The following is a 14,851-nucleotide window of genomic DNA, read 5'->3' as shown; positions in this document are numbered from 1 at the left end:
GTGATTTGAAGTGGTCATGGTGGTAGGAGTCAGAAACACTGCACATGCTCCCCTCCCCCCTCCCCTCCGAGACAGCCTTTGCCTACCGTTAGTTGGAAGCCACTGTGGCCATGCCCCCGACCCGACTTCCTTCCTCCCCAGCAAAATAAAAAAAAATTGTCAGGGGGCAGTGGGCCGCATTGCCTGGGGTTCCGGGCCGCAGGTTGGACATGCCTGGTTTACATCTTTTATTGTAAATTTCAGTAAAATATATTGTACAAAAAAAAAAAAAATCCCATCACTGTTCTGTTTTCTTTGATAACTATATTCCCTCTGAGTTGTAGAGAAGTCCTCAGCCTTGGAAAATGTGATCTTCTAATGTTATAAATTGAGCATGTAAAAATGCAAATAGAGAAAGGAAATCTACAGATAAATATTGATTTAGATTTAAATTAAGATTGAAAAATTTCAGACTTTGAACATTCTGTGTAGAAATTGCTGTAGCTCCTAGGTTTTACCCGAGATGAGAATATTAATTTTAGTACCTCCAGTGCTCCCAATAGTGAAATCAGACATAGCAGTTAGAACATACAGATACAGCAGGATTAACCACTTGCCGACCGCTCACTGTGCCTCTACTGCGGCACAGTGGCTCGTTATCGTCCAGCGACGTAGACCTACTCGCCGGACTCCTCCCCCTGTAGGCGGCGCGCTCGCGCTTTTTTATTCACAGCGGGAGTCGGGCCAGGGGAGGAGCGGCGGCGATCGCCGCCGCTCTTCCCCGATCGTCGGGGAATCTAGTTTGGAGATCCACCCGCCTGTGTAAACAGAGCGGGCGGATCTCCTAAGTGACAGGGAGTGACAGATCGGAGTGTTCAGCATAGCTGGACATCCGATCTGTCCCTGACTCACTCAGTCACCTCCCCCCCCACACGTCAGTAAGCACCAGGCATACATTAACCCCTTCCCTGGCAGTGTCATTTTTACAGTAACAGTGCATAGTTATAGCACTGATTACTACAGTAATGTCACTGGTACCCCCAAAAGTGTCAAAAATGTCAGTCAGGGGTCAGATCTGTCAGATCTGTCTGCCGCAATGTCGCAGTCCCACAAAAAAAAAAAAAAAAAAAAAAAAAAAAAAAAAAAAAAAAAATCGCAGATCGCCGCCATTACTCGTTAAAAAAAAAAAAACACCAAAAATGACAGAAATCTTTCCCTTAGTTAGTAAACGCAATAACTTTTGCGCAAACCAATCAAAATACGTTTATTGTGATTTTTTTTTACCAAACATAGGTAGCAGAAAACAAATTGGCCAAAAATGTTAAAACAATTTGATTTTTACATATTTTTTGGGAGGAATTTCATATAAAAAAAATGTTAAAAATAAATATTGTTAATTTTTCAAAATAAACGCTCTTTTTTTGTTTATAGCGCAAAAAGTAAAAAAAAAAAAAATCGCACAGGTGATAAAATACCACCAAAAGAAAGCTCTGTTTTTGGGGGGAAAAAAAGGACGTAAATTTCGTTTGGGTACGGCGTCGCACGACCGCGCAATTGTCAGTTAAAGTCGCACAGCGCCGAATCGCAAAAAGTGGCCTGGACGTAAGACAGCAAAATCCTCCGGTGGTAAAGTGGTTAATGGCCATAGAGCACTATGAACAACCACTGGGTGTGGGTGCCACTATAGTTCTCAAGAAAGCTGTAGGGACTGTGTACCAAGAACATCTGGTATTACCATCTATACTGGAACGCTCCCTTCCTTACATGAAGAAAAAAAAAAAGATGTTTTCCATAGCCAAAGCTCATAATAAAAAAGGTAAAAATTTTACCGCAATTTCTTTTTTTCCTCAATACTGATGGGCTGTTCTCTCAAAGGAATACTAAAATCATTTTCAATGGATTCCAAACGACTAGGCTCTCGCGACAATGAGCGTTTCAGGTTGCGATTACTTCTATGGGAGTCCAGGGTTCCATAATTTGAGGGTCTTCTTCTAACCAAAGACTGGTAACTTGGCAGTTCATGTAAGAATTGGTTAGGTGCTACCACATCTCCTTCCGAGACAAAAACATCTGTAAAAGAAAAAATTATCGTCATCGTAAAACTGTACTGTACTAAAACCATTATTGATAAAATAATACTACAGATCTAACAGATCTAATACAAGATATAGCATCAGTTACATCAAAGTACAAGTAAAGATGCCTATATGACAGTCTTAACAAGTCCTCCCAAATCCTGTTACTATGTGATGCCCAAGCCTAACCATAAAAAAAAAAAAAAAAAAAAAAAAAACTGGCTTAAAAAACCCTTTAATTTCTCTGACTAGGGCAAATCTTTTTTTTTTCCACTTGTGTCCCACACATTCCCTCTCCCAGACACTTCAGCAAGAGAGTCAGTGCTGTCAATCCAAAATGGAGTGGGCAGCACTGAGTGTAGCCAACTCTACAACATCACAGGAAGCTGCATTAGGTGGACTCAACCGGTGTTTGTGGGACTATGTAGGGAGACTAAGAGAGAAATGGAAGTGCAAGTACACTTATAATTAGGTGCAGCATGCACTTTTTTTTAAATGGGAGGCCATTTATTAAAAATGGACAATAAATGTATTTATTGAAGGTAATTAGTGAAACAATCTTAAGCTGGCCATACTTGGCTTGGTTTTTTTGTTCAGCCAGTGAGGCTAAGGGCTGAATGAAAAAATTTGACTGGCTTCCTCCATCCACAATAAACAGCGTGAATACTACATATAAAAAACAGTGTGTTGCCCTGGTATATAGACCAAAATTTTAATAACACAGATATAAAAATGTGAAAAATAAAATAAGTCTACACCAAAAGGTCCCAAAATAATATCCAGGAGTGATATTCTTGTGAAGTTCAGCATTAACCACTTTCACCAACTTTAGTGCTGCAGCCATCATCATATAAAATCGCTGGTATGAGTCCAAGGCCACAACAGGGAGGTCTTATATTGCTTTAAGGAGTTCAGAGGGATAAATCTGTTTCCCTTAGAAAAATATGCTATGCACTAAAAACCAGGTCTCACGTATAAAAAAGGAGGGAGGGGAGCACAAAGTGTAGTATTTTTCCAAACTGTATAACCGGAAAGGACGAAGAAGCAACGTAGATTGATAAATCTTCCACTGCGGTTATTGCTATCTGACAGCCGGAGCTGCCTGCTGTAAAAATACCCTGTTTGGACAACAATTTTTCACCGGTCGTCTTTAATTTTTCTAAACAAAGAATATCAGGAGGAAGGGTGTCAACAGGGCCACCCACGAAGCAACATTTTGCTCAGTATATTGCCAGCTTTATATCAGCCTCTGGTAATCTTCTGCATAGCAGCACTCCACTCAGGAAAAGCAGGGGAAGCACCAAGAATCCATTAGGTTCCATTGTGTGCACACAAGCTGGCAATGAATATATTGCCAGAAGCAGAGAGCATAGCACTAACCTTATTAGTGTGTTTTTTACCCCTTTGTTGTCTAATCTGCAATCCAAGTGTCTAGGTCCTACTGTAACTACAGATTAGGTCCCAGGCCAGGATGTGGTGCCTCGCAAGCATGAGAAGATAAGGCGGCAGGAAAAACAATACCACTATACAGTGCCTTGAAAAAGTATCCATACCCCTTGAAATTTTCCACATTTTGACATGTTACAACCAAAAACGTAAATGTATTTTATTGGGATTTTAGGTGATAGACCAATACAAATTCGTTCATAATTGTGAAGAGGGAAAATGATAATTGGATTTCAACATTTTATACATTAGTTGAAAAATGCGGCATGCATTTGTATTCAGCCCCCTTTACTCTGATACCCCTAACTAAAATCTAGTGACGCCAATTGTCTTCATAAGTCACCTAATTAGCAAATAGAGTCCACCTTTGTGCAATTTAATCTCAGTATAAATACAGCTGTTCTGTAAAGCCCTCAGAGGTTTGTTGGAGAACCTTAGTGAACAAACTGCATCATGAAAGCCAAAGAACACACCACACAGGTCAGGGATATAAAGTTGTGGAGAAGTTTAAAGCAGGGTTAGGTTATAAAAAATATCCCAAGCTTTGAACATCTCACAGAGCAACGTTCAATCCATCATCCAAATATGGAAAGAGTATGGCACAACTGCAAACCTACCAAGACATGGTAGTCCACCTAAACTGACAGGCTGGGCAAGGAGAGCATTAATCAGAGAAGCAGCAAAGGAGTCCATGGTAACTCTGGAGGAGCTACAGAGATCCACAGCTCAGGTGGGAGAATCTTTCCACAGGACAACTATTAGTCGTGCACTCCACAAATCTGGCCTTTATGAAAGAGCGGCAAGTAGAAAGCCATTGTTGAAAGAAAGCCATAAGAAGTCCCTTTTGCAGTTTGCGAGAAGCCATGTGGGGAACACAGAAAACATGTGGAAGAAGGTGCCCTGGACAGATGAGACCAAAATTTAACATGTTGTGGGGATGCTTTTCTTCAGCAGGGACAAGGAAGCTGCGCAGAGTTGATGGAAAGATAGATGGAGCCAAATACAGGGCAATCTTAGAAGAAAACCTGTTAAGAGGCTGTAAAAGACTTGATTGGGGCAGAGGTTCACCTTCCAGCAGAACTACCCTAAACATACAGCCAGAGCTTCAATGGAATGGTTTACATCAAAGCGTATTCATGTGTTAGAATGGCCAAAGTCTAGACCTAAATCCAATTCAGGATCTGTGGCAAGACTTGAAAATTGCTGTTCACAGATGCTCTCCATCCAATTTGACAAAACTTGATCCATTTTGTAAAACAGATTGGTCATAAATGTCACTCTCTAGATGTGCAAAGCTGGTAGAGACATCCCCAAAAAGTCTTGCAGCTGTAATGGCAGTGAAAGGTGGTTCTATAAAGCATTGACTCGGGGGTTGAATACAAATGCATGTCACACTTTTCACATATTGAATTGTAAAATATTTTGAAAACCATTTATCATTTTCCTTCCACTTCACAATTATATGCCACTTTCTGTTGGTCCATCACATAAAATCCCAGTAAAATACATTTAGGCTGGGTTCACACCTAATGCAGATGCGTCTCTGTTCTCCGTTTCAGGGACAAATTAGACCCAAATATTTGGCTGAATTGAGGACCTGAAACAGAGCCAAAGACGCACAGACTCTGCAGCAGCCATGGAGATGCTGTCATGCGAATCCTGAACCATGCGAAAGGCTGAATTCAGCCTTACGTTTTTGGATGTAAAATGACAAAATGTGGGAAATTTCAAGGGATATGAATACTTTTTCAAGGCACTGTATGTATTTCAACTGCATATGTATCTGCCTAGTGTTTAGTACACGTAAATCAATAATTAGGATTTTTTAAGTAATTTGTTACAACTCAAACAATGAGAACAAATTAATGTTGAGATTATGTACTCAGAGGCATTAAAACCTGATATTTGGTCCCGATTACACTAAGGGTTTATTTGCTGCAAGTAAAATAAAAATGTATTAAGGTAAAGGAAACGCACACAGAAGCACTAGGGCTCATTCACACAGCTGTCAGGCTCTTCTGCGCCTTTGACAAGCAATCTGAGGTGGGTAGACCAGTTTTACAGGCATTTAGGAGGTGATATTGCTGCCTGTTTTTTAGTCCCCAGGAGGATTTTTTTTCCATCCCAACGGGGATCTGACACAACTTCCACACATTTGTCACACAGTTGCGGTGTGTCAAACTTGATATGCCAAAATAAAATTGCCACATCACAGCCATGATAATGTAAACACACCTGAGCGGTCAGAATGTCAAATTGTAGGTGGGTGGTTAGGGGACACAAAAGATTTTTGACTTACCGTAAAATCCTTTTCTCTGAAGTTCATTGACAGACACAGCTCCATATCCTTCTTAACCATTGGGTTATGCTGCCCCTTACAGGAGTAGGACATTAGGCAGGAAAAAAAAAAAAAAAAAAAAAAAAAAAAAAAACTTTACCACGCCTATGTGGCAGTTCCTGAAGGCATACACCCACTCACTCTGCTATAGGATTCAGTTTTGTTGCAAGCAGTGTCAGAAGTAAAAAAACCCCAACCCACTCAGAAATAGAGGGGCGGGCGCTGAGTCTGTCAATTAACATCAGAGAAAATGATTTTACGGTTAAGTCATAAACCCCGTTTTCTCTATCGTTCATTGACAGACGCAGCTCCATATTCTTCTTAATCATTGGGACGTCCAAAAGCAGTATTTGCATGAGGGGTGTGAAAACAATGTAGAGAAAGAATGTAATTCTCCAAAAGGCTAAACCTAGCCAACCAGGTGACATGGAGCTCAACCACGAACAACTGGAGCTCACCTAGAAACAACATTCCCCCTCAGAGAAAAAATTGCTCTTTTAAAAAACAGCAGCCTGCAAAACCTTGCAGCCAAAAGAAGCATCCGAGGATGCCAACACATCTACTTTGTAGAATTTAGAGAACGTGTGCACAAACGATCATGCTGCCGCCTTGCAAACTTGTATTACGGGCGCATGATGGTGATAGGCCCAAGAGGCACTCAGCGCCCGAGCAGAATGCACCTTCACAGGGAAAGGTGGAACCTAACTCAAGTGAAGTTAATACTCCTGTACCACCGTCTGCCTGATCCATGTGGATTTGGTCACAGCAGACGCAGCCAATCCTTTCCGAAGTCCTTTTGGGAGGACAAAAAGGAGAGTCTGATTTCCTGAAAGACTCAGTAACCGTCAGGCAAACCCTAATTGTCCGAGCCACAGCCAAAGAATGCAAAGCAATTTCCTTGGGATGCTTGGGTTCAGGACAGAGAGAAGGCAGCACAATGTCTTCATTTAATGGAAATCAGAAACCCCCTTAGTAAAAAAAAACGACTGATTAGGTCAAAGTACCACTTAATCTCTGTGGACCACCAGCGGAGTAGAACGGCAGGACAGTGCCGCCAATTCAGACACTCTGCGGGCAGAGGTCATAGCCACCAAAAAGGCTACCTTCTGTGACAGTGTAAGCAGGGGAATTTCCCGAAGTTTTAAAAAGGGAGATTTTTGAAGAAGAAGAACAGACCATACTAAGTTAAGAACCCATGGAGGTGGAGCCACATGATGAACTCCCTGAATAAAAGTGTGAATCAAAGAATTCGTAGCTTTAAAAAAAAAAAAAAACACAGCCAAAGCCGACACCTAGCCTTTAATTGTACCCAAGGTCAACTGCTGCTCAACCCCTCTTTGGAGGAAAGCTAATATCCTAGACCTAGACACTGAAAAGGAGCGTGGATGCACCTTCATCGATTCACACCATGAGATGTACGATTTCCACGTACGATGAGAAATCTTCCTGGAGGTAGATTTTCTAGCCTTCAAAAGTGTAGGAATCACCGAGTCAGAAAGACCCCTATCCTTCAAAACCTTGGTTTCAACAGCCACGCCGTTAAAGCCAGCGCCTGTAAAGCAGAATGGAAGATCGGCACTTGAGACAACAGATCTTCCCTGAGAGGAAGTCTCCAAGGAGCATCGGCGACCAACCTTACCAGATCTGCATACCAAGACCGGCGAGGCCAGTCTTGGGCCACCAGAATGACTGGAATCCCTTCCACCTCTATCCTTCACAGAAGCCTCGACAGAAGTTTCAGCGGAGGAAATTCATAGATCAGCCGATACTGACCCCAAGGAGCCAGCAGTACGTCTGTGGCATCGGCAAGAGGATCCAGAGAAACTAACAGGTCTACATCGGGTGTCCCCCACCGGACAAACAACAGGTGAAACACCTCTGGGTGCAGGGACCATTCCCCCTGATCCAACACCCAACGATTCAAGTAATCCGCCTGCCAGTTCGCCATTCGGGTACATGCACAACAGAGAGGGCTGGAACAAAATTTTCTGCCCATATTAAGATCTCGGCCACCTCTTAGGCCGCCAGGACAGTCTTGGTGCCCCTTTGATGATTGACGTAAACCACGGCCATGGCATTGCCTGATTGAATCCGAACTGGACAACCCTGCAGACGATTTGTCCAGTGACTCAAGCAAAGCTTGATCGCTCCGAGTTCCAGAATAATGATCGGAAGTCTGGACTATTTCAGAGGCTTTGCAAGTACCCACCCACCCCCCAGCCAGACAGGCTGGCATCCGTTGATAGCACGGTCCAATACAATGGAAGGAAGGACTTGCCCTGACGCAGGGCCAAGGAACTGAGCCACCACAGAGGAGCACTTCTTGCATTTTGACTCAACCGAATCATATTGTCAAAGATTTTGGATCCTTGTCCACTTGACAAAAATACCCCTTTGAAGAGGTCTCGAGTGGAACTGAGCAAACCGAACCGCCCTGAAGGTAGACCCCATCAGGCCTAGAGCTTCTATGCAAGTCTGCAATGAGAACAGAGTGCTGGATAACAGCAAATGAATCGCCCTTTGCAACTTTGCAGCTTTTCCGGGGGAAGAAACACCATCACAGAGGCCTCATGAGTCCAGAGTCAGTCCCAGATAAACCATTTTGGAGGCTGGGACCAGAGCAACGAAGAAAATGCTGGTGTACAGCGTAAATAGGGATGTGCAGATATGAGTCCTCGATATCAATAGAGGCTGTAAGGATTAGCTCGGTGGTAGGCGTGGATGACCCCTTGGGGGGTGCGTTTACACAGTAAGATAGCCGACAAGTGGTTGCAAACAACAGTTTGGTTTATTCATGCCATTTTCTTCACCAGACTGCATGCAGCAAAAACATCCAAAATAAAATCAAACACAAAATAAATCCTTGCCACGGTGGGCAACCTACTGTTGGGCAGATTTGCTGATCCTACAGCAGACCATCAATAGTTCATTTATAATCTCTTCATACAGCAAACAGTTCATTTAACATGTCCCTTTTCCTCTTCATATAGAACATGTCCCTTTGTTTTCTCTCCACATAGAAAAACAGTCCATGTCCTCACCTTTGAGAAGTCTTCAGTCTTACTTAATTTCCCCTTCACACAGGAAATGTCCATTGGTTTCTTTTCACCTAGAAACGATCCAAGACCTCACTTCGAGTAGTCTTCACACTTGTTTACCCTCCTTAGCGCACATCACTTCAGGGGGTCTTCTCCCATGCTCACCAGCTTGTCGGGAGGCACTCATCTGTCTGTCCTCTCTCCCAGCCCACACGGCGACAGGAGGCAGCTTCCATAGACTTCCTCTGGACAAATTATTTCCTAAGGCCTTCATTTCCTCATTCCGAACAGCTGAAGGCCTTTCAACTTCTTTACACCTTCCTACTGCCTTTGGCAGCCGACACCCTATAGTAATTGGTGAACTTTCCAAACCAGGTGGGAATGTGTCTCCTCTCTGACTACATTCCCAGATTTACCTGACTTCCGGTCACATACACCCCCCTCTTGTTTCAACCCTAGGGTTGGGACACAGATTTCCAGGCACGCATGTGTCAAGCACTGCTGACTCTCACTGATAAGCCTCCTATTATCCTCACGCTGACGGATGAAACTGTTTGTCATCTTCATTGACAGATTTCTCATAAATGTCACACAGTTTGTCTCATCTCATATACACATTCTTCCACTGCATTTTTGGCATCATTTCGCTTCTTCTCAAGTTTCTCTTGCATACAAGTTTGTCCTATCTGCCATGGAGGACCGTGATCCATAGGCAACTCAATTGGGCTAGTCTTAATGTCTTCAACATTCTTGAGCCGCCTCTCTCTGCAATCCATAAATGTTTTCCACAACACTTTGAGAACCTCTGCTTCACTAAGCTTTGTTCCAAGTAGGGACTCTTGACGTCCCTCTGTGACTTGAGTTGCCTCTCCATACAGCTGTACACAATCATTGACTCTTTGTTTCTTGAGCTTAGCTTGCTCTAAGATGCTGTGCAGAGGGCCTTCCATTTGCCACAACAGGCTGTCACACATTTCTTCAAAGTGACCCCTGTTCATTTTTCCAACGACATCATCAACTTTCCTTCCACCAACATATGGGTCAAAGGCAACAACACAGTTGAACCCAGCGATCTGGGTGCTATCCATTATAGACCTCCTCTCTGCATCAGTGAAGAAGCATGGAACTGCAACACATTCTTTTACAGGTTTCTTCAATGCACTTTCTGCTGAACTATTTGACCGCTCAAGGTCACCTATTTCCTTTTCTCTATCTGAATTCCACATGGAATGCATCTCAAGATCACGCTCAAACTTCTGCCACCTGTCTTTCACCAGTTCCATTTTGGAAATATTCCCTGAAAGGCACTTATTCATTTGCTTCACGTTTTCACCAATAGCCTTAGTTTTCTCCACTAGGTGGCGTTTGCTTTTTTCTCCCAGATTTATATCACTTGCTTTAGTTTTCTCCGCTTTAGTTTTCTCCACTAGGTTTTCAGCCTGAACTGAGAAAATCACCACATTTCTTACACAGCTCCTTTGTTTGCTGAAGTTCTAATGATACATTTTCCAATGCTTGAAGTTTTTGAAGGAACGGTTTATTCCAAAGGGGTGATTCAAACAACATGTCATCACATTTCTGAGGCTCACTCAGGACAGACCCCAAAACACTGATCCTTCTAAAAACTGCATCAGGCACACTATCCCCTCTTTGGGACAGATCCTCTGTTGCCTGTAATTCCTCTTCCAGCTCCTGCAACGGAATCTTCATCTCTTCTACTTGCTGTTCTAAGGCTCACTTAGACTTTTCTAGCTCCTGAAGGCTTTTCACAACATCATCCTTGGAGCTAGGGCTGGGCGATATGGCTGAAAACTGTATCACGATATCAGTGTTTCATATCGGTCGATATCGATATATATTGATATTTTTTATTACCCATTTAAAATAAGGACCCTAGGGTGAGAATGCAGGACGGCGGGCATGGTGCAGGAGAATGCAGGGCACTGGCATGGTGCAGGAGAATGCAGGGCACTGGCATGGTGCAGGAGAATGCAGGGTGACTGGCATGGTGCAGGAGAATGCAGGGTGACTGGCATGGTGCAGGAGAATGCAGGGTGACTGGCATGGTACAGGAGGATGCAGGGTGACTGGCATGGTACAGGAGAATGCAGGGTACTGGCATGGCACAAGAGGATCCGGGGTTGTGGGCATACTACAGGAGATGCAGTGCTGTGGGCATGGTACAGGTAGACCATGCCCGCAGCACTGCATCCCTTGTAGTATTTCCACAGCCCTGCATAACGGCAGGTAGTGAAGCTGTTTCACTTACCTGTTCCAGAGGCGCCTTCGTTTTAAAAATGGCGCCACCCGGCGCCGATACGTCATTGCGCACATGCCTTCACCGCTCGTGTAATTTCGGCTATTCCCGGCCTCTCCCGAGCGGGGGCGGCGCGTGCGCAATGACGTGTTGGCGCCGGGCGGCGCCATTTTTAAAGTTTAAACCCGTCGGAGCGGACTTTTCGATTTATCGTTCAAGTTTTCTTATTGCTATCGAGCACGGGACTATCGCGATACATATCGGTATCGTTTTATCGCCCAGCCCTACTTGGAGCTGACCAAATCTTCCATTTCTGTACACCAGTTGTTGGTTAACTCTTTCTAGTTCAACCTTACACTCTAGAGCTTCCTCCAAGGAGCGAGCCAAGAACAGGGCTTTGCTCTCATTATCACGCGCCTCCGTTTTTGCACGGTCGCGTTCTTCTGCATATTTTGCAGACACAGTCTTCTCCTCACCAAGCATCTGATCAAACTTCTTTTTCACATCTTCAACACACTCTAATGAACCAACGCTTTCTTCCATGAGTTTTTTCATATCCGCTATCTAAGCTGGCAATATTGCGACTTGCTCTGATAGGTTTTTCTTTGCTTTCTCCTCCTCTTTTAATTGTTCCAGGAAGCCATTTTTCTCATCTTCCATTTGTTTGAGCTTTGTGCTAAAACTCAGCCTTTGACACCTCTTCCTGTAAGAGTTCCTGCGTGTCTTGCAGCTGCGATTCCAAGATAGAAAAATCTTCCGCAATTTCTCTAGATTTGCTGTCTGCTTGAGAAAGCTGATTTGTGACACTGTCGAACTCAACCTGCAATCGGTTTGCCCTCTGACAGCTTAGCACACACTCGGTCACCTTCTGACACCTTGACTTGCGATTCCTTCAGCTGTGCCTCTACTTTTTTTCTCTTGTGTTTTCCGAATCTCCTTTTCCCTGCATAAGAGCCTTCACCTCATTGGCTAGTTTCTGGGAATGAGACTGTAATTCTGCCACAGGCTTCTTCCTCCTTTAACTGCTGCTGGAAACGTTGGGCTTCACCTTTCCAACTTTCACAGTCTGCACGTAATTCATCTACCACATTGCTCAAAGTGGTGAGCTCATACACAGTCCTCAGTAATTTTGCCTCTCTCTCACTTTTCTCCTTGTCGCTGAGAGACAATGTCGTTTTCAGAGCGACATTCTGTTCCTGCGACTCCTGCAGGTCTATTTTTGTAGCTCCCAAAGACTGAAGACTTTTTTCCAGCTGATTACGCAACTCAAACATATCACCCATACTTTGCTTCTGCAAAGTCTGAATTTCAATTTCCTTTTCCATGAGGATGGTATCTTTCTCCTTTATAGTGTCTTGACGTTTTTGCAACTCGACCAAAAGAAGAGCAGTGGTTTCTTCCCACTGTGACACATGAGACTTGAGTAGTTCATTCGTTTCCTGCAAGTTTCTATGCTACATCTTAAGCAATTCCAAGGCTTGTTGTTCCTTTTCTTCCATTTTTCGTTGCAAGGCATCCAACTCAGCCCTGCACACATACTCGGTTTCCTCCAAACCGATGGCCTCCATTGGCTGCTGGCGTCTCTGTTTCCAGCCTGCCATGCTCTCTTGGTGAGCCTTTTGCTGAGCTGCAAAGCTCCGCTGTTTCAGCATCTCCCCCATTTTGAGTTTACTTTTCATCTGAGCACACTGCGTCTCCATAGCAGTTTCATCAGTGTTGCTAGGGACAACAACCTTCCTCTTTAGTAGACTCTCTTTAGGCATGGATGGGGCTCGTTCAGACGGTAACATCCCCTCCATCCATAGAATCCGGTCTCTCATTTCATCTATCTTTGCATTTATCAGGCGTTTTGATCGCCCCATCTTCAATAACTCCAAACAAATTTTTCACAGTCCAGAAAAAAAATTTCAGACCACTGTCTCTTTAAACACATGTAGTTTTTCTCTCTCTTGCAAGATCTCTTTTCCTGCGCACACAGTTTGTGCAGTCCCTTGCACCAGACACAACAAAGTTCATCAAAAATTTTGAGACCGCTGTCTCTTTAAAACACGTTTTTTTTCTCTTTCAGGATCTTCTCTCCTGCACACATGTGCAATCTCGTGCACCAGACAAAGTTCATCAAACATATGAACTTCTTTGCAGGGATCTCTGCTTCTGCCCACTGCTTACCTCCACCATATGTAAGGATTAGCTCGGTGGTAGGCGTGGATGACCCCTTGGGGGGTGCGTTTACACAGTAAGATAGCCGACAAGTGGTTGCAAACAACAGTTTGGTTTATTCATGCCATTTTCTTCCCCAGACTGCATGCAGCAAAAACATCCAAAATAAAATCAAACACAAAATAAATCCTTGCCATGGTGGGCGGCTACCTTCTCACATACCGGAACCTATCTTATGAAGTCTGTCCCCAACCTACTGTTGGGCAGACTTGCTGATCCTACAGCAGACCATCAATAGTTCATTTATAATCTCTTCATACAGCAAACAGTTCATTTAACATGTCCCTTTTCCTCTTCATATGGAACATGTCCCTTTGTTTTCTCTCCACATAGAAAAACAGTCCATGTCCTCACCTTTGAGAAGTCTTCAGTCTTACTTAATTTCCCCTTCACACAGGAAATGTCCATTAGTTTCTTTTCACCTAGAAACGATCCAAGACCTCACTTCGAGTAGTCTTCACACTCGTTTACCCTCCTTAGCGCACATCACTTCAGGGGGTCTTCTCCCATGCTCACCAGCTTGTCGAGAGGCACTCATCTGTCTGTCCTCCTCTCCCAGCCCACACGGCGACAGGAGGCAGCTTCCATAGACTTCCTCTGGACAAATTATAGAGGCCTTCATTTCCTCATTCCGAACAGCTGAAGGCCTTTCAACTTCTTTACACCTTCCTGCTGCCTTTGGCAGCCGACACCCTATAGTAATTGGTGAACTTTCCAAACCAGGTGGGAATGTGTCTCCTCTCTGTGACTACATTCCCAGATTTACCTGACTTCCTGTCAAGGCCAAAAAGTTCCCTTGGTGTAGGAACACCACTACCGTGCAAATGGACTCCATTCGAAACCACTGTACCCGCACCAAGCTATTCAGAGCCTTAAGGTCCAGAATTGGATGCAATGTCCCATACAATGGTTAAGAAGAATATGGAGCTGCGTCAGTCAACGAACGATAGAGAAACTTCTATTCTTTAAAGCTAGCCCGAACCTGATTGGGTATTTGACATACTTAAATGAAAAATACTATTTTAGTAAAATCCATGATGATGTGCTTATCACAGAACAGAAGAGTATGTTTAACCACTTATGGACAGGAAGGTTTTATCCCCATCTTATCCCAAGATGAGCCGACTTGGGACACAAGGAAGGCAACACAATGTCCTCATTCAAATGGAAGTCAGAGAAAAAAAAAAAAAAAAAAAAAAAAACTTTAGGCAGGAATGATGGACAGGGATGAAGAGCCACTGTATCCCTATGGACCACCAAATAGGGACTGCAACAAGATAATGCTAATTGCGATACCATGCAGGCCGATGTAATAGCCACCAAGAATGTTACCTTCTGGGATAAGAGATGAGGGAATCTCCCGAATAATCTCAAATAGAGGTTTCAGGAGAACCGAAAGCACTAAATTTAAATCCCATGGCGGCAAGAGAGAGACTGTACAGGTGGAGCCATATGTCAAACCCCCTGAATGAAGGTACGAACTAAAGAGTGCGTGGCT

The 14,851-nt window shown here is 43.8% G+C and overlaps 1 protein-coding gene across 1 annotated transcript in view; it reads right to left on the bottom strand.

The window, feature by feature from the left end:
- TMC7 (transmembrane channel like 7) overlaps positions 1 to 14,851 on the bottom strand; it is a 119,437-nt gene that overhangs the window by 83,743 nt on the left and 20,843 nt on the right. The window contains exon 2 of the mRNA XM_082260567.1: positions 1,809 to 2,049. Within this exon, the coding sequence (XP_082116693.1) occupies positions 1,809 to 2,049 (241 nt within the window). The remainder of the gene's footprint in view (positions 1 to 1,808; positions 2,050 to 14,851) is intronic.

The sequence above is a fragment of the Pelophylax lessonae genome (genome assembly GCF_965119305.1).
Source record: "Pelophylax lessonae genome assembly, chromosome: 6".
In the NCBI taxonomy this organism is placed as follows: Eukaryota; Metazoa; Chordata; class Amphibia; order Anura; family Ranidae; genus Pelophylax; species Pelophylax lessonae.
The sequence above is the reverse complement of the archived record's forward strand: the minus strand, read 5'-3'. Positions and strand labels throughout refer to the sequence as shown.